This window comes from Bactrocera latifrons, unplaced genomic scaffold (genome assembly GCF_001853355.1).
Source record: "Bactrocera latifrons isolate USDA-ARS-PBARC rearing strain unplaced genomic scaffold, ASM185335v1 scaffold_84, whole genome shotgun sequence".
Taxonomy (NCBI): Eukaryota; Metazoa; Arthropoda; class Insecta; order Diptera; family Tephritidae; genus Bactrocera; species Bactrocera latifrons.
The window spans coordinates 37,183-56,921 of NW_017537534.1; the positions used below are offsets into that span (position 1 = coordinate 37,183).

Here is a 19,739-nt window from a genome sequence, read left to right on the forward strand (position 1 = left end):
CAAAAGCCAACTATAGATACCGGATTCTAAATATTCGGTATCTAGGGGTTTGAACAGTTTTTATTGGATCTAAAACATTTTTGGTCAAACATAAGATGGCACAGACTCAAGACATTATTCGTGCAAAGTTTTATCCCGTTATACTAATTGCTTCATTTTTGTGTACTGGAAACTGAACGAATCAAGTATAATTTAAAATTGTGTTATATGGGAAGTAGGCGTGATTGTTGTTTGATTTCGTTCATTTTTATTTTTCATTTTTCCATTGGAATATGAAAATCATGTCACATTCTAAATTTTGTCGAAATCGGTTGGTCGGGTCCCATCGTCCAGTTTTTACACCGGACCCCATAAAGCTCTCTCATACCATCTCGTTAGTAAAATTTAATGTCTCTAGAGTAAATAGTTATTGATTTATCTCCCTATTCGTAGTTTTTAACAATACCGTTATATGAGGAATGAGCGGGGTTATCCGAATTCATCTGGAAGTTCCTTTAAGGTTTGCACTCAGCGAATTTGGTTGTTATAGCTTCAATGGTTTAGGAGATATGAACATTAAACTTGTTAGAAGACGGGGCCACTCCTACTTTTTCAAAAATTATTAATTTTTAAAGATTGAAAAGCCAACTTTATGAATATGCGATGGTTATTTTTGAGAACCGAATTTAAATGAAAAAACTAAAATTCCTGTGTTTTATGTATGGTAACCTAAAAATAAAATAGCGCCCACTTAGAGTTAAGTTACAGCGCCTGGCTTGAGGGAGGATTTTTAGTTTTTGAATAACTAAATTTGAGGGGGTAAGAGTTGAAAAAATTCAAAAAATTTTTTTGGAGCACTCTAATATACTTGTACATATTTACATATGTATGTATATGCAATCACGTATTCCGTATTCGGTTCTTTTTTCAAATAGATTTTCGTACAAAGTAAATATTATATGTAAGTATACACTATACACATTATCCACAAAATCATGATTGAGTTAAAGCCTTTTACTTTTAAACCTTAAATTTTACATCACAGTCTAATTATTAATACATATATTTACTTCAAGTACAGTTATTCTTATAAAAGATATGGCATTTTAAACTCATATTTAAAAGTTTCGACAAATAAACATATTTCCTGCCTATTTTCACTACTACAGTCTATCACTCTTTGGCGTCTAGTTTGTTTTCGCCGTCTTCGTCTACTTTACTTAATTTCAAGAATATTTCATTAAGTTCCTGTTCGGAACGGTATATTCCGGCAGCCTCCTCCATCGCTATTTGTGACTGCTGACCTGCAGCTTCTGCATTGCTCACTTTCCGTCCAGTACGGAAGTAGTTTTCAATCTCCAGTAACGTGCGGCCTTTCGTCTCTGGCACAACGAAATAAATGAACGCCACAGCCAATAGAGATATCGCACCGAAAAAAGCGAAACAATTGGCTGTTCCTATCTCAGCTTCCGCGGTGGGATACAGCTTCACTACGCTAAAGGAGAACAGAAGGCCAACACACAATGTGAACCCATTGGCGCTGCCGCGTACACGTTGTGGAAAAACCTCTGAGATCATGAAGAATGGCAGGGTTAGCAAACCCATTGTGGAGAAGATTATGTGCAGCAAAATGGCAAAAACAGGCAATAATGGGACATATTCGCCGATAACTGGCCACCAACCGTTAGCTGCAAGCAATGCCATGCAAATCGTCATTCCGGTCGCTGAAACTATACCCGCTGGGCGACGTCCCCATTTTTCGAAAATCTTGCTCGTGAAGAAAGTGGTAATTATACGAGCAACACCAACAAACACAGCCACCAGCAGCGGATCGGCAGAGACACCAGCGCGTGTAGCGATTTGTGCTGCAAATACAATCACAGCAACAATTCCAGAGCACTGTTGAAAGAAAAAGAAGCCGATCATCAGGAGCAGTGGTTTGTAGACCTCCGGCGCTCTTATGGCCTGTAAAAGCGACTCATTGGCAGCGGCTGTCCGACTGCTGTCTGAATTTTTCTTGATGAGTGCCAATTCTGTTTCGAATTCCTCGTAAATGTTATTATCTGTTTTAGCGAGAAATCAGAATATTTCATACATATACATAATGATTTTGGAACTAACCATTTTTTGAGAGACCCCGAAAATACTTCAGCGACTTGCGAGCCCGCTCCTCATAGCCCTTCTGTAGCAGCCAACTTGGGGATTCAGGCATGGGAAGGCAACAGCAGAACGCCAAGCATTGATAAATGACAGATATAATGGAGATTACTTTAAAGTTGTCCTGTCACGAAGAAATGTTTCAGTACTCGTTTAATTCGATTTATTATTAATTATTCAAATTAGATACCATACTCACCCGTATAAAATAACCTAACAAATACATAAGCAATATACCGCTGGCTATTGCTATCGATGTACCCATAATCAGACGACCCCTTATCCGTGGTAAACTAATTTCCGCCGCATACGAACCAATTGGGGACAGTGATAAACCAATCATAAGACCTACGTATGTATTTACATTGACGATAATAATATTTGTTAGATGTTTACGTAATGTTTATTTATATTTCTTTTCAGTAATTTACCACATAGAAATCTGCCAGCGAGTAACTGTATATAAATAGCATCACGTGTGGTTTGGTGGGGGGCAAAGACAATCAGCAATAATCCGATAATACCTACGAAATTCGTGCATAACATCGTATTTCTACGACCGATGCGATCCATAAGATAACTTACTAATAAGCCTCCCAGCGGACAGGCCATACTATTGACAGAAGCTGAAATTGTCGAGAAAGATAACTTAAACGTTACTATGCTACTCTCCATTATCATTGCTGTGTTATTTTTTTTTTTTAAACTTTGAATAAAGTATATTATGTTTGCCATAATGTTTGTAACACTTCAAAGGAAATATTGAAGACCCTTTAAATTATATAAACATATGATCAGCAAAAGGAGCTGAGTTGATTTAGCCATGTCCGTCTGTCTATCCGTCCATCTGTATGTAACCAAACTAGTCCTTCAAATTTGCATTCGTGCTTTTCTTCCAAAGAAGCTGCTCATTTCTCATCACCGCCGATGTTGGACCACTATAACATATAGCTGCCATACAAAGTGAACGATTGGAATTGAGTCCAATAAGATATCACCATTTAATTTGGCATGAACTATTGTCCAAGCCATCGGTATAGTCCCCAAAGAAATTGTTATAATCGGATAACTATAGTACTTTTAATTGACAAGATATCATCATTGTCCAAAGCATCTTTAAAATTGTTCAAATCGTACCAATGTATCTTTTATTTATTTATTTATTTTTATACTCTCGCAACAAAGTWGCTAAAGAGAGTATTATAGTTTTGTTCACATAACGGTTGTTTTTAAGTCCTAAAACTAAAAGAGTCAGACATAGGGTTATATATACCAAAGTGATCAGATCGAGTAGAGTTGAAATCCGGATGTCTGTCTGTCCGTCCAAGCTGTAACTTGAGTAAAAATTGAGATATCATGATGAAACTTGGCACACGTATTTCTTGGCTCCATAAGAAAATTAATTAATTAGAAAACCTATAAAGTGTCATAACTGAGCCATAAATAAAGATATTAAAAAGAAATTTGGCACAAAGGATCGCATTAGGGAGGGGCATAATTGGACGTAATTTTTTTTGGAAAAGTGGGCGTGGCCCCGCCCCCTACTAACTTTTTTGTACATATCTCGAAAACTATTATAGCTATGTCAACCAAACTGTATAGAGTCATTTATTTTAGGCATTTCCATATACAGTTCAAAAATGGAGGAAACCGGATAGTAACCACGCCCACCTCCCATACAAAGGTTATGTCGAAAATCACTAAAAGTGCGTTAACCGACTAACAAAAAACGTCATAAACACTAAATTTTACGGAAGAAATGTCAGAAGGAAGCTGCATCCAGGCCTTTTTTTAAAATTGAAAATAGGCGTGGCGTCGCCCACTTATGGACCAAAAACCATATCTCGGGAACTTCTCGACCGACTTAAATTCGGTATATAATACTTTCTTAACACCCTGATAATATGTACGAAATATGGGTGAAATCGGTTCACAACCACGCCTTCTTCCAATGTAACGCAATTTTGAATTCCATCTGATGCCTTCTCTGTATAATATATACATTAAGAACCAATGATGATAGCGGAATAAAACTTTACACAAATACGGTATTTGAGCTGAGGTATCCCTTGTGGAAAAATTGTCGTGATCGGACCATAATTTTTCAAGGTCCCTGATATCGAACACGATGAACTCAGTGCATAATCTAACCTAACCTAATCTAATTAATTTTACAGCAAAATAAAAAAATATGTAAATGACGGATAATGAAATCTCGATAATCACGTTATCATGCGAGAGTATAAAATGTTCGGTGACACCCGAACTTAGCTCTTCCTTACTTGTTTAATTTTATTATTGTTTGAAACTTTATTTTTTAATTAAATCATATAAATATAATATATATGTATGAAGGTACATTTATGAGTAAATTAATATCTGCTTTTCTTAAACTTGCGTATAGAAATTGAAAAACAGAGTGGTTGAGTGGTGACAGTGACATCCAAGTGTGCCAAATATCACATCAAACTTAGTGTTTAAATACGCTTGTCTTTCTGATGTATGTACATACATACATAAATGCATTCGGCGAATTTAACGATGAGTGAAATTTTTCAACAAAGAAGTCGCATTAAATTTTGTGCGCGGAATCAAATTTCTTGTACCTAAACGTTCAGAATGTTGGAAAAGTCCTTCGGTGATAATTGTTTGTCGCGAACAAGTGTTTTGATTGGTATACGTTATTCAAAGAGTGTCGATAACGCGTTGATGACGAACCACGTCCAGGACGGCAATCAACAATAATTGATGATCATCACGTCAATAAAATAAAGGAATTGGTGCTCGAGAATCGACGATTTACAGTCAGAGATCTTACTGGCATCATTGGAAAACAAGAAGGATAAGTGAAATCCATATTAAAATATTATTTCGCATCAACGTCGTGAAACAATGCTTTCCGACTACCAGGAGGTCATGAAACGTATTATTACTGGTGATGACTGAACCTACGCTTGCGACCTGGAAACAAACGATTGTTATGGTGGCACAGGTGAGCCGAAGCCGAAATATATTAAAATAGATCAAAAATCAATGTTATGTTTACAGTTCGATTATCGAGGTGTGGTGCACTCCGAATTCCTTCCGACTCGAGAAACTCGTTTGGGCGAAGCTATTCGTGAAAAGAGACCGGAATTATGACAACTTTTGACTGATGATACTCCGCCGCATACAGATTTGATTCTTTGTGAGTTCTTCGTCAAATGTTTAACCAATATCGTACAGCTACCACCGTTTTCGTCTGATTTAGCTCCGAGTGACTTCTGGCTATTCACCAAAGTCAAACGAACAGTCAATTGAAGACATTAATCGTGAATCGCTATGCGCATTGAAGACCATTTCAGAAATTGACTTTAACCACTCTTTCGTGTATTAAAAAAAAAAAAAAGCCAGCACAAGCGGTTACTTAGATGGGGACGACATAGACTTTGAAGAATAATTTAAGCATTTTAAAATTATGAACGAAGTCTTACTACTTTTTGCTCATGGCACATATACAACGAATTACTCTGCTGCCGAAATTAACGAAACGATACAGAAACACCTTTGGATTGTGGTCAAAAAGCGTTAAATATTGCGGTGAGGTATCATCTTTAAAATCTCAAAACAAAACTGCGAGTCCTTACTTATCTGACCACTGTCATCCAATTACTATATCTTAAAATTACATATACATATGTATCATTAGTATTGATTTCCGAATATTTTAATACTACCCATCATACTTACCAAACCAACTACTTTCCTCGGTGTTCAGATGGTAAATATCATTCGGATCTGTTAGTTGAGCTAGCGATACAGAAGGTAGAGCCACGGACATGCCCGATGCTACCACACACGTATTGCCAAGAAGTACCATAAGCTCCTATAATGATATTAGTTTCGTACAAATTATCAATGTATTTGATTATTCTTGAGTTTTTAATTACCTGACGCAATACTGCTTTTCTCCGTTCGCCCAACGGTTTCGGTGGCTTTATTTTATCGAGTCCATTAACAATTGAAACTTTTTGTGCTGAACTATCGTTGTGCAAATTCACCAATTCAGAGTGATTCGTCATTTCGAGTGTGACGTTTTAATATTATATTGATTGATGTACGTATATAACTGCAATGTTTATCTGAAATGATATCTAATAAAATCAGAATACTTATAAATCGTAATGTAAATACAAGTAATATATGTATGTACATATATATGCATATGTGTGTATGAGGTCTAGCCCAGTTCTTAGTTTTGAATTAAAAAGAAAGGTGAAATAATTTCGCCTGGAGCCGAAATTAAAATAACGGTGAGTACTAGAGAAATTTCAAATAAACCACAAATTTACATACTTACATATAAAATATTTTTAACTCTTTGTCCCATTAATCTGAATGGAGAATTGAACTAAAACCCCAAATCCTCTTGCGAACTTATTATTCTAATAATAAGATGAGTGTATGTCAAATATGGATAGAAACAGATCAATAATTCCCTTAGTCCCCATAACGATTTTTCGTGTTTCCGGCTGATCTTTTACTGCATATATCGGTCTATATGAAAGCTATCTTAATAAAAAAGAGTATTTTTCTAAAAACCATGTATCCTTGTCCTGAAATTTATAAAAAAAAAAACCAAATAACTATTATCCAAATTTTCAAACATCCGCTTGACTTTACTCCTAAAATATTTATGATAGTATGTGAGATATCTTAATGAAACTCAGATATCATCTTTTTCTGTTAGTAATATATAGTATATATACATAACTAACATAAGATTTTTGGTAGTCTGTCGACGGTATGTGGTATATCGGTTAAGATGTACCAGCTAAATTGACTGAAAGTATAATATGGTATTGGATATACCTTGGTTTAGACGTTTAGCGGTTAATACGAATGAAGACGATGAGCTAGACCTCACATCAATAGCGTTATGAATTTTGACCCTCTAGATGAGTTTTTCTCATCAACGCAATATATTAAATTTATCTTCATATGTTCTGTATGTTTGAAAATGATTTTAATATACATATGTAGATATTAATTTAATTGCAAACCACTCGGTTTCGTCGAACAATTAATGCTGAATTCTTATGAAACATGTTTTAATATAAAGTTTTGCCAATATCTGAAGTTATTTCCATCACACATGGTGATAAAAACTGTATTTGCATGCAATAACAGAAAAGAAAAGTTGTTATTGTATACAAAAACAGTTTTCATTACACATCAAACGTATTATATTCACTTTAAATTGAGGAATATTATATTGGATGACTCAAAATTAAAGAAAAATTGGAATTAAATAGAAAACACCGGCTTTAGTTCTTAGATTACAATTTTTTAATTTAATTCTAAAGTACTTTTAATATTATTATTTATGAAATAACACATGGGGCAATGACCTACCCGTCTTTACATAACTATTCTACATAAATGTGGCTGAATTTCATTGATTAAACATTGAATCTCCTCCTTTCAAGCAGGCGTGGTTGTGGGCAATAGGCCTGTGATATTAAATAACCTCTTTAAAATAAATCTAATGGTTGTAAGTTCCGCCGTTTTCAAAAAAGTACGGTCCAATTATGTCTCCACCCGAAAGCCTTCACTAAACAGTGACACGTTGTGGATGCAGACTCGCGAGAAATGTCGTGCTCTCTTGCCATCTCTCCATCACTAATGTTTTCATCAGTTGAAAAGGTCGAAGGTCGTCCAGAACGAGCCACGTCTTCAATGATCTCTCGACCGTTTTTGAAGGCTTTGTACCACTCTTAGGCTTATGTTTTTGAATCAAATTAAGCCTATTATAACATTCGCAACGATTCCGCACAGGGAATTGGTTATAAATACAAAATTTGAGACAAATTCTGTGTTCGACATTTTTATTCATTTGGCATATATTATCCAAACGGTCTCCGATCTCCGAACATATTATTCCGATAGCATCACTATAGTATTAGCTGCCATCCAAAGTGAGCGATCCAAATTAAAGTAAAAATCTTTTTATACCTTTTTATTGTATAAAAAATTCACCTGTTAAGGGCATTCTAACTTCGGTTCAGCCAAAGTTAATGTTTTATCTTATTTTAATTAATTCATAATGCGCGAAATTAAGAAATCATTAACATATGTACATACTATGTATCTTATCTTATCTGTGTTCAAAAAAGTATTGCGAATTTTGAATTTTCGCGGGTTACGTATATTTGAATTTCAAATGTTTTGTGGCGTTATGTTGGTACTCATGTCTCTCACTTATGCCGACAAGCTCGGCCATTTTGAATGTTCATTTAATTGTTGACAGCTGCTTTGCTGGCACGTGTTTTGGATCGTCTTCGATTTTTACCTATTCAAAAAAATGGATCAAAGAACCTGTATCAAATTTTGTGTGAAAAACGAAAYTAAGTGCGCGGAAGCATTCCGAATGTTGACTGTGGCATACGGACAGCTACCTTGGACCGAAGCAACGTTTATCGGTGGTACAAAATGTTCTCAGAAGGCCGAGAAGATGTGACAAAAATTGGCTTTTGCACCACGATAACGCCCTGCTCACACATCGTTGCTTGTGCGAGACACAACACACTAATGATGCCGCAGCCACCGTATTCCCCAGATCTGGCCCCCTGTGACTTTTTCTTGTTCCCTAAACTGAAGAGGCCCATGAAAGGCATCGAAGGAGGAGCTAAGGAAGATAAAAAAAATGATTTTTTGAAGTGCTTCGAAGATTGGAAAAACCGTTGGCACAAGTGTAAATCTAGATGTGTATAAGAGACAGGTGTATAATATATCATGGGGATTACTTTGAAGGGGACAAAATAGATATTCATGAATAAATAAATAATTTTTGAAAAACCACAAAATTCGCGATACTTTTTGAACACACCTCGTATGGTAAATATGCAGTGTGAAGTCAAAAGGAAGGAATCTTTAAAGTGATTCACAAATAAACGCTGCTTAAGTTCCATTACCAAGCTATACAAATCGCATTCTTTTGTCATCCTTTTCTCGACGATAAGCGGCATTATCTAATACATCGTAATAAGCGATCTTAATGTAATTTAACAGGATATGGCCTTAGTTAGTGACTGTTGTGTAGTATCCTTGCAATACTAATGCCGTTCAACTACTTCCCTGTAAAGATTTTGCTATCTGAAATAAAAGCAAAAACTATGTAATTTTTCCTATAGCGTGTAAACTTTGTAATTATTATGTTCCGTTTTAAGTAATTCTGTGATAAAATTAAAAGCATTGTTTATACAAAGTTGTAAGCAAATGGGAAGATGCCGAACGCCCAAATACTTGTGGACCACCCACTTATCGTCGCTTGAAATGCAAAATAACGTATCATCAAAAAATTCGAAATTGAGTGTCCTATTGATTACGATTAACTACTTGAAAATATATATATATAATATTACATATATATGTCCAACATTTTCAGGTTGTGCGCTCAGATATAAACCAGATTCAACTAATTTTAAAATTTTTTCACTCATGTTCCGTTTTATTTCGTTTTCATTCATGCCACTGTGAATTTCCGAAAATGTTGTTACGTTATTTTGCATTTCAGGGGACGATATGTAAGTATATTTCATTCTTTGAAATATTCCGATCAGTAAACACATCTATAAGTGCAAGCATTTTGAAAAGATTGTAAAATCTTTCCGATGAAGATTTGATGACCTTTACATAACCAAATTGTGTTTTTTCCGATTTCTTTGAGATTTTAATCATTTTCTAATACATTTGTTGTTGCTTTACGTGGCGTGTTTAATTTGCTTGAATATGTATGTGTGTAATTATGTGACATTACACTTTGCAAGCAATTTTTGTAGAATTTGTTAATTTACGAGTGTCATATCTCACCAAAAACCACATACATAAATATTTTTTAAAATAAATTATCATTTTTACGTATTTTAACTAACACATACTTATGTATTTGAATTTACTGCTTTTTAATAATTATGTTCAAAACATGTTCGAATGTTATATGATTTTTATAACTTTGTTACACATTGGCGCCACTTTTTATATTTAATTGATTTATTAATTTGTTTAATTGTTAATTTACGTACGTTAAAAAATTAAAAACTTCCAAATAGTTCAACACGCCGAACATGAATTCTTGGTCGAATTCGCAATTGTAAAACGGACTCCGCCATATAAGTAGCTATTCAATAGTGAATATCGCAAAGGAGACTCAAGATGTCAGCCGAGGTATAGTAAACACTTTTAAGTTTGATTATTTGCTGAATACGAGCCGGTTAATAATATGTGGTACGGCTTTGTTTCTCCTGATATAAACGAAGTGCGAAATGCACTCGAAATTCTATTACTGCTTTTGCATTTGTTTTTATTGGAATTCCAACACCTAATTGAAACAGCTGTTTCCTTATCAACATATTACCTGATAATATGCACTTGTGGTAGAGTCGTGGACAGTGAAGAGGAAGGTTTAGTTAAGTTGAGTGCATTTTTATTAGGTAGAGCAAAATCAATAATAACAATAAACTAAATAACTATAATTTCAATCTGAAGTTTGAATAACTATAACTAGTGGCAACAATAAGCCCAATTATAGTTTATGCACATACTTTTTGTATGGCGACGGAGGCTTTCATATAAAAATCTTGTATCTTTTGTATCTTAACACGTTGACTGCCAGTGTATCACCGGTGCGGTGTTCACGAGCAAAAAGGCGCCAAGCAAAAAAGTTCATGTTTGGCCTTGGCGTGTATCACCGGTGATACATTGTTACCTATAGGCAATTTGTTGTCGTAATCAACGATGATACTCTGGCAGCCAACGTGTTAAAAATACCTACTAATAAAAGTGTACTTTGGAGTTAAGATAACTTTTAAAGGATACGTTAAAAAAATTTAAAAATATACCTTTCCTCATATTATATGAACATAGGTGGTAAGTGCTGGGATGATACGGATAGGTGAAGATATATGTAGGTACATAATATTATTTAACAAACTGAAATTTGAGCAAAATGCACACAACGTGACGTCTCAGAGTGGCTTGAAAATGACTTATCACAGCTCATTTACGTTACAGAAAAACACTTGCACTGGACACAGGAAAAAATACGTATGTATGTAGGTATGTATGTATGTTTAAACAATAACAAAAATATTGTGTTTTAGATTTTTCAAAGTATATATTTACAAATTATATACTGCAGTCATTAATTTGAACTTCTCCTACAAAAAGGCTAATTCCATATGCATGGGTGTAAATATATTTCTAATGTGAACAATGAATTCCATTCATACATACATACATTTTATTAAAGGTTAAATGCAATTGAAATAAATACATATGTACATACGATACATTATATACATATATCGATTAGATCAATTTTTTATAAAACTCGCCCTCAGTTACTTACTCATCCTTATCAACCATGACGTTAGACGGCAATCTACATAAGTATGTACATACATACATACATATATAAAGTGTATTTTTTAAACATGTCTTTTTGAATAGTTTTTATAGTATGGAAAATTATTTATCTTTATTATAAAGATAAAGGTTGGTCATTATGTTTTATAAATGATTTCCGGAAAGTGACTTGCGTGCTTGGCTCGAACAAATTCCAGCGAAGAGGCGCAATTTTGACAGGAATATTCTCTTCTGAGGTGTCAAACGTCTCGGGTTTGTTTGCATAGAAAAGCAACATAAACATACAAAAATTGTCTAGCGGCGTCAAATTGCACGATTTTCCATGCCACACCACAGACCCACGATACGAGATAAAGCGCTCACCAAAAGTTTCATTCAATGAATTGAACAAGAGGTCGTCTACATCAACATCCTTAATTCTGGCAAGAGAAAGTTATTAATTGCCCATTGATTGTCACGTTATGGCCGGCTTTATTTTTGACGAAATATGGAGAAATGATTTCTTTGCCCATAGAGTACACCTAACAGTTAAACAATGAAATCATAAAGAAGGTTAACCCGATACCATAACTGATGACGATGGAGCAGACGATTGCCCGACCATGACGAAGTTTGAGTAGCAATTACCCGTCTGAAGAACAACAAAGCGGCGGGGGTCGATGGATTGCCGGCCGAGCTAGTCAAACACGGCGGCGAAAAACTGATAAGGAGCATGCATCAGCTTCTTTGTAAAATATGGTCGGACGAAAGAATGCCTAATGATTGGAATTTAAGTGTGCCTTGCCCAATCCACAAAAAGGAAGAGCGCACAATTTGCGCCAACTACCGTGGGATAAGTCTTGTGTGAGAGATTAAATCAAACCGTCAATAAACAGATCGGACCTTTTCAGTGTGGCTTAAGACCCGGAAAACCAACAACCGACCAGATATTCAAAATGCGCCAAATATTGGAAAAGACTCTTGAAAAGGGAATCGAAAAACTAATACCGCTAAGTAAACTGACATTGAGCATTACCAAAAGCTCCGTAAGGATCCGGTCCTGTCTGAGCCGTTCGATACCAAACCAGGTTTCTGACAAGACGACTCCCTTTCGTGCGCCTTCTTCAATCTACTGGTAAAATTTTCTATAAGAGTGTACAGCTACTGCCGTACGCCGATGTTGTTAATATCATTTGCCTCAACCCCGCGCCTTTAAATTTGCTTTCTTCAGAATGGATAAGGAAGCGAATCAAATGGGTCTGGTAATGAACGATTACCAAAAAAAGTCATCGCACTTCCGACTAGGTTTCCAGGTCACTGTGTTGGCAGTCATAATTTCCAAGTTGTAGATAATTTCGCCTATCTTGGTACCAGTATTAACATCAACAATAATCTCAGGCTCGAAATCTAACGCCGAATAACTTTTGCCACACGTGGTACTTCGGATTGAGTAGGCAATTGAGAAGTAACGTCCTCTCTCGATTAACGATGACAACATCTGATGAATCGACGATACAAGTTTTCAAGAGAAAGGTTTTGCGAAAGATTTAGGGCCCTTTGCGTGTTGGACACGGCGAAAATGCGAATATCGCATTCGATGAAACGATGAGCTGTATGAGGTATACGATGACATTGATTTGGTTCAGCGAATTAAGAAGCTGAATGGACGAAAAAACTTCAGCACTGAAAGTATTCGAAGAAGTATCTGCTTAATCGTGGAATCTTTAATTAGCGCCACATTGCGAAAAGAAGAAACGGTGTCTACGCCAATAAAGAAGAAAAACATCAGGTCAGGGGAGTCCCGAGATAAGGAATTTCACATAAAAGTGCGCGGTACCATGCCCATGATCCAAATTTTACCCCGGGTCTCATACAACTCTATCACACCATCTAGGTTCTAAAATGTTATGTCTCTGGCATATTTAGTCATTGGTATATCGCACTTTTTGCAGTTTTTAGCAGTACCGTTATATTCGATTGGGCAATGTTATATTTCTATTCGATTATTAATTATATTGAGTTCTTATAGTATTTGTGCTGGGCAAATTTGGTTGTTGTAACTTTAGTGGTTATGGAGATATGTACATTAAACTTATTAGAGGGCGGAGCCACATCTATTTCAACATTTATATATGTATGTTTACATATATGTATGTATATAAGCTTAGTTTTAGGTGATATGGAGAACTGTTTGGTGGACAAAATTATTATACTCTGTAGCAACATGACGCAAGAGTAAAAGTAGTATAAAGGTTTCGATGAAGTTTTTGCATTTAAATCCTCTTTCAATGACTTTCTATAAACTTATAATTTTTATGTCTGACTGGATAGATCTTGTTTGTCCGAAGTTTAATTTCCCACAACTTTTCCTTGGAAAGATTTTCGACAAGAGCTACTATGTTTTTCAAAAATAAAATCTAATTTACTGGGTAAAATTTTCAGGTAACTTTTTTTCAAATAAAATAAACAATTTTCAAGTGTTCACAAAGAAATAAAAATGCCTACTACATATATATAAAACTAATCGCTAGCTAACTGCTGCTTCTTTTCATGATTACAACTTTGTAATTGCATAACCGAACTGATCTATAAGTAGTCATAAGTAGGTAGGTTATAATGTAAATATGTTATATACCTACATATGTATAATTACGTTTAGAATATTTGTATCCATGTACGCTAGACTAACTAGTTAAAAGTTATTTGTTTTTTTGTTTCGTTGATCGCTTTCTCGTGGAACAAATATGTCAGTTTTTGCACGTAAAAAGTAATGAGGTAACTTCGAAATTATCTCATATTTTCGTCTGAAGAGAGTATCTGAAGTTTACAATTTCGTATAAAAATATTACTCATTATTCTTTAATTCAATAATTTCTTGAATAAAAGAGAACAAAAATTTAAAATAAATATAGTTAAAAATAAACTAAAAGCACATCAATCAAAAATTGAAAAATATTTCAGTGAAAAATAATTACTGATATTGCCAGACAACAATAATAAACGAAAGGTACGCTGAGAAACCCATGTGCCCTATATGCGCAAAATATGGCGTAATAAGAGTATTTTTCGTCAATTATTGTTATTAGGTGATATAATAATTATTTTTCTATTTTTAGTGTACATTGCTTTTTATTTATTTTTTTAACCATATTTATTTTCACTTATAAGTTTAATGTGCTAAAATATTTTTTTAGGGGTATTTGAAATTCCTTTTTCAGCGCCATACTCATTCCGTACAAACATACAGGAGAAGCTAAAAAAAGAGTTATAAAATCAGGCAAATGCACTGGAGTTGGAAAGTTGACGTAGTTGTTGTCCGATTTTCATAGTGTGTGAGAGAAATGGCTGGGTAACCTCTCACCACAAATTTGGTTAAAATTGGACAATATCATCATATGGGGAGTGGTTTACCAGTTTACCCATTGTCTAAGGGTATAAAGAGATACTGAAGAAACTTCTTCGGAGCAAGACTTGAAATTACAGAAGTACTGAGAAAAGTTTCAAACACACATACAACTAGGGAAGTTGATAAATAAGTATAAGTCATAAGTTGGAGATTTAATAAACACTTAATCAACACTTCTATTGCATGTACCTTATTCTTTGATTATATATATATTTTTTTAACGGATTTAATAAATATAATCATTATCTTTGATATCATGGTTACTTGTTGTAATAAAAGTAAAATTAACTCGTTTTTATAAAGTAAATAAGAAGGGGCAATTCGAAGTAAGAAACTAAGAAATTTTTAAACACTTTGCAGTAGGCAGTCTTCAACGAAAACGGTAAATGTTGTAACTGAACTCGACTCATTAATATTTTTTTGACGGCTCTCGTTATTCTTTGATGGCCGGGTACTTTGATCGGAAAACGTAAAGTCAATTGAATGGAATAATGCGAAAAAATCAATATTGTACTTGTCCACAATATGTACTTTGCACTATCAACGTTATTCAATCGCAAGTTCTTCAACTTTAAGGCTACTCAAGTTTCGAGAGCATTCTTAAAACGCATAACCATTTAAATGTTTAAAGCAAAAAATATATAACTCATAAAGTTATAAGTTGTAACGAAGCGATAACCTAGCGTTGAGAATTGTAATTGCGTAATGCCATTTTTGTATGTAATCCAACAACATTTTTTTTAAACAAACGTAAAAATTTATAATTTTATGATTTTGTGATGCCTTGTGACAAGTTCTGTGCCCCGTAATAAACTATGCATGCATCTATGAGTGTATAAAGTAAGCGTTTAAAAAGAAATGTACATATCTGCATTTTGATCGGTCAGAGCCTGACAGCTGAATAATATAGTGGTCCGAACTGAACAATATTTTCGCAGATTATATACAACAGATAATGATAGACTGTCAAATTTCATGACGATACCTTGACAAATAAAAAAGTTTCCCATCTAAGGACTTGATTTTGATCGAACAGTCAAGACATGTCAATTATATGCAATAGTCGTCCGTAATGTAATAACATATTAATCTATACCGACTTTCTTGAAGATACCTTGCCAATTACAAGAACTAGATTCCCATCCTTCAGTTTGTATGGTAACTATATGCTAAAGAGGTCAGATTTTGTCTGTTGATATATGCAGACGAATGGCTTGGCTTGTTAGACTGATTATTTATGCATAAACTTTGTACAGCCATCCACGGCCTTTTGGGTGTTACAAACTTCGAGGCAATATATCTTGTTCAGGGTTTGAAAAGGAAATGTCAAGAGTATTGGAATTTAGCGAGGGTTGTGTTGTAAAAAAGATGATATCTCTTTCTGAAAATAATGGCTTTTGCTGCTAGAAATGGATAAAATCAGTTCAATACTTTCCATAATATAACATTTTCTCAACTTTTGGTTGACTGCATACCATACACCCGTATACGCCAAATATAAAACGGTCAACGTCCTCAAGCATAGTTGAATGTTATAACAAAATGTAGTAAGATTGGACCTTCTTCTGCCCTCAATATACTCAACATAGCAATTATTTCGTTCCTTTATTTGAGTTCATATCGGATACATCTAAATAGCAGATAGCTCAATAAAATTAAGCGAGAATATGTTAATTAACATTAGATCAAACGGTACTTAAATATATTCTATTGCAACGATGAGATTGGATCGTTAAGTACGAAAAATCACACAGTGAGAATTAATAAGAGGTCACAAAATAAAATGTTTAATTTAAATGGAAAATCTTTGTTATTATTATCAAATTCAATCCAATTCCATTTTATAAAAGTAGAGTCTTGAGTATGTGGTTCAAACTGCTTGTTTTGTTTAACTTTTAAACTCTTAATCAAGACTCGAGATAACAGCATTCTTAATGCGATAATAAATAAATTAACATTTAAACGTATGCTTAAGTATGTACATTTGTATATACATATGTATGTGCATAATTAAATCTAATTTGCAGTCCTTTGGCAAGATTTGGAAGTCTACTTCTGCTGGAAAGATTTAATAAGAAACCGTGATGTTATCGCCAGTACGACAAAAAGATGGATCTCTTTTTGAAATCTCTTTTTTTCCAATTTTGCTTGCTTCAGCGTCTCTTACTAGAGCTCTTACTGCATTTTTTCGAGAAATACCGTTTTATGGTATGATGAAACTTCGTTTACAACCCTTTGGAATATCATTTTTTATTCATAAGGGTATAAGCAATACTACATATAATATTAAAAACTTATTTTTTATTGTTATTTTAGATCATGAAATACAAAAACTAAGTGTATATGACTTTAAAAACTTAAACTTTTCAGTAAAATTAAAATATAACTAATATTCACCTTCACTTGGTCTTTTAAACCTGTCTAGACCGTAGTAGTATAATAAAACCGGTTACGAGTAAATTCACATTTGAATTAAAAAGCACATGAATTTCTTTGGATTATCAGATAAGTGTAAACACTTTACTTTTAAAAACTCTCCGTGTTCCGTGTTAGATATTTAATTTACATTCAATTATAACTTATGTCCTTATATTATTTTTTTGAACATATTTTCATGTAATGTCATTGTACAGTTCAAGTTCAGTGATAAAAAGTCCTTACTTCGCGGCACATGTCTAGTCCAACGGATGTAGCAGGATATTAATATCCTTCAGATTCACTTAATTATATTTGCCACACCGAACGCAGCAAACTTAAAGGACTTGTGTTAACACACATACAATGTAACATTAGAAACTTGACACTGTCAGTATAATTATGAACGTTGCCGATAGCATTTGCCGCTAAACGTCCGATTGCTTCGAGCCGTTTTTGAACAATGGCAAGTCGCCTATGAATTGCTGTAGCCAAAGTGCAAATCGAGTCGTCAGCCAATACCGGCAAACAAATTCAATTCGAACAATTGAACGATGAACAATGAAACAAATGGCAGACTCACCCTACATAGCGACGTACTTACATAAGTACAATATGTACACACTTTTGTATGCACTTTCTGCGGGTTCTTATTAGCTGGACTCACGCGACATAAACGCCACTTTGTTGACCGTTCAATTGCGGCGAATCAAGTCACCCAGCTACAAGTCACTCCACCGGTCGCTTCCATACAGACGCATACTTCTTCATACACAGTCAAAAATTTAAGACTCGCCTTGAAAACTTTGAAAAAAACATTCAACCATTTTGAAAAAAAAAAAAAATATATTTCGTTGCACCGACCTTCACAAATAAGTACAAAATATTCCTTACAGAAACATGATTCTGATTGGTCGGTGTGCACTACAGATATGTCCTATATTGAACCGATGTGATCAATTTATTAGAAGGTTAGGCTTATACCCTATGACATCTTTTGTAAAGGTATCTCGTTAAATGCAAATGCTTTCCATACAATTGTTTAATTGGTGTGACAATATAGTAATCCGATATCGGCGGTAATGGGAAACGAGCAGCTTCTTAGGGAGAAAACGGTTTATTTAAAATTTCAGACCCATATCTTAAAAACTGAGTTATTAACAGACAGACCAACACGGTTTAATCGCCTCAACGCGTCATGTTAATCATTCACAGTGAAGTTTCCCACAGTGTATTATGCACGCTAAATAATGTAAAAACACATTTGTATTGAAGTATGTATGTTCATAAACAATCATAAGTATAATAGACAAAATGTTGCACTCCTGGCGTACCGGATTGTTCGTCCAATAAACAAATTGCAACTTGGTAATTTATGCAATTTTGCGGCTAATAGTCTGTCCGATTACACATTCACTTAATATCGCGGTAATCAGCAACGCGTTGCCTCGCATGCCGACGCGCCACTACATCGTACTTTACTGCGCTAGCTCTGCTCCACTGCATTCTCAATTGCTGGAAAATTGCGTCAAACTTACGTTTCGTTTCACAGCCCAATACAAATAATTAATACAACGTGAATATATGTAAGTCTACACAAATATTTGTTAGAAAAATTGCAATTTAATAAATTCAAATCATCGTCAGCAATTCCCCTTTCTCACACGCGGAACACTTGCAAATTTAACTTAAATGTATACAGAAATTTAACAGTTATTGCTTACATTAACAGCAAAGCGGCAATACAAATGTCACTGCTTCGGCACAAAGCAAACACCTACTTGTGATATCGGTGGCATAACGAGTGTCCCACACACTCTGCCTGTTCTGAGTTTTTCGCTGCCTGGGTGTGTGTGTGAATGTGTGTTGACCGATTCGTGCAAGCATCGCAAGTAAGTATTTATACATCATTTAGTAAATATGTACGCGGATGTCGGTTTGTAGCACCGTTCGTTGTCGTTCGTTAGCCAAGTGAACTTGACATTGGCAGCAGCCAGAGCACGAGTTTTCCCTTCGACGCCTATGCGCTTGCATGCCGAAGTAAATAGGTGTCTTAGTTTAGAACTAACGCCGATACAAATAATTATGAATATTTCAAGTTAAACTTTAATATTGTTTAAGATAAACTTCCTGGCAATTATAAAAATTGAAGTTCCTATTATACATATAAGTGAGCATACCGAAAGCAGTGCGGGGTACCGAAAGAACAATACGAATAACTTTTGATCAAGTAACAGTTTCAATGTTTTTCTTTTAGTTTATGATTTTTCATTAAATAAAATATATTGCGTTAAGAAAACATTTTTTCAAAGCGATTGAGAAGTTAATTTTAATTGAACTGGTTTAAGAAAATTGTTTCTATTTTCTACAAATATTGTTATTTATCAAATGAAAGAAG

At 34.5% G+C, this 19,739-nt stretch overlaps 1 protein-coding gene across 10 annotated transcripts; it reads right to left on the reverse strand.

The window, feature by feature from the left end:
- Positions 1–1,026: 1,026 nt before the first annotated feature.
- LOC108977124 (facilitated trehalose transporter Tret1-2 homolog) lies at positions 1,027–19,147 on the reverse strand. 10 transcript variants are annotated; one of them, XM_018946672.1, is made up of 8 exons: positions 17,324–18,121; positions 6,476–6,731; positions 6,066–6,257; positions 5,866–6,001; positions 2,568–2,762; positions 2,336–2,484; positions 2,101–2,260; positions 1,027–2,042 (listed from the first exon to the last, which is right to left on the reverse strand). In XM_018946672.1, exons 3-8 carry the CDS (start codon positions 6,195–6,197, stop codon positions 1,153–1,155), a joined length of 1,662 nt encoding a protein of 553 aa, XP_018802217.1. In that variant the 5' UTR covers positions 6,198–6,257; positions 6,476–6,731; positions 17,324–18,121; the 3' UTR covers positions 1,027–1,152. The 10 variants fall into 10 exon arrangements, with proteins under 10 accessions (XP_018802217.1, XP_018802212.1, XP_018802213.1 ...); XM_018946667.1 differs by having other exon boundaries at positions 6,066–6,269; XM_018946668.1 differs by lacking the exon at positions 17,324–18,121 and adding an exon at positions 9,090–9,256 and having other exon boundaries at positions 6,066–6,269.
- Positions 19,148–19,739: the final 592 nt, after the last annotated feature.

Coding starts and splice junctions, on each gene's coding strand:
- LOC108977124 (XM_018946669.1), bottom strand. CDS start 6,197: ATGACGAATCACTCTGAATTGGTGAATTTGCACAACGATAGTTCAGCA. Junction 2,763..5,865: donor CGAGGAAAGTAGTTGGTTTG/GTAAGTATGATG, acceptor CGACAATTTCAG/CTTCTGTCAATAGTATGGCC. Junction 2,043..2,100: donor TCGGGGTCTCTCAAAAAATG/GTTAGTTCCAAA, acceptor TCGCTAAAACAG/ATAATAACATTTACGAGGAA.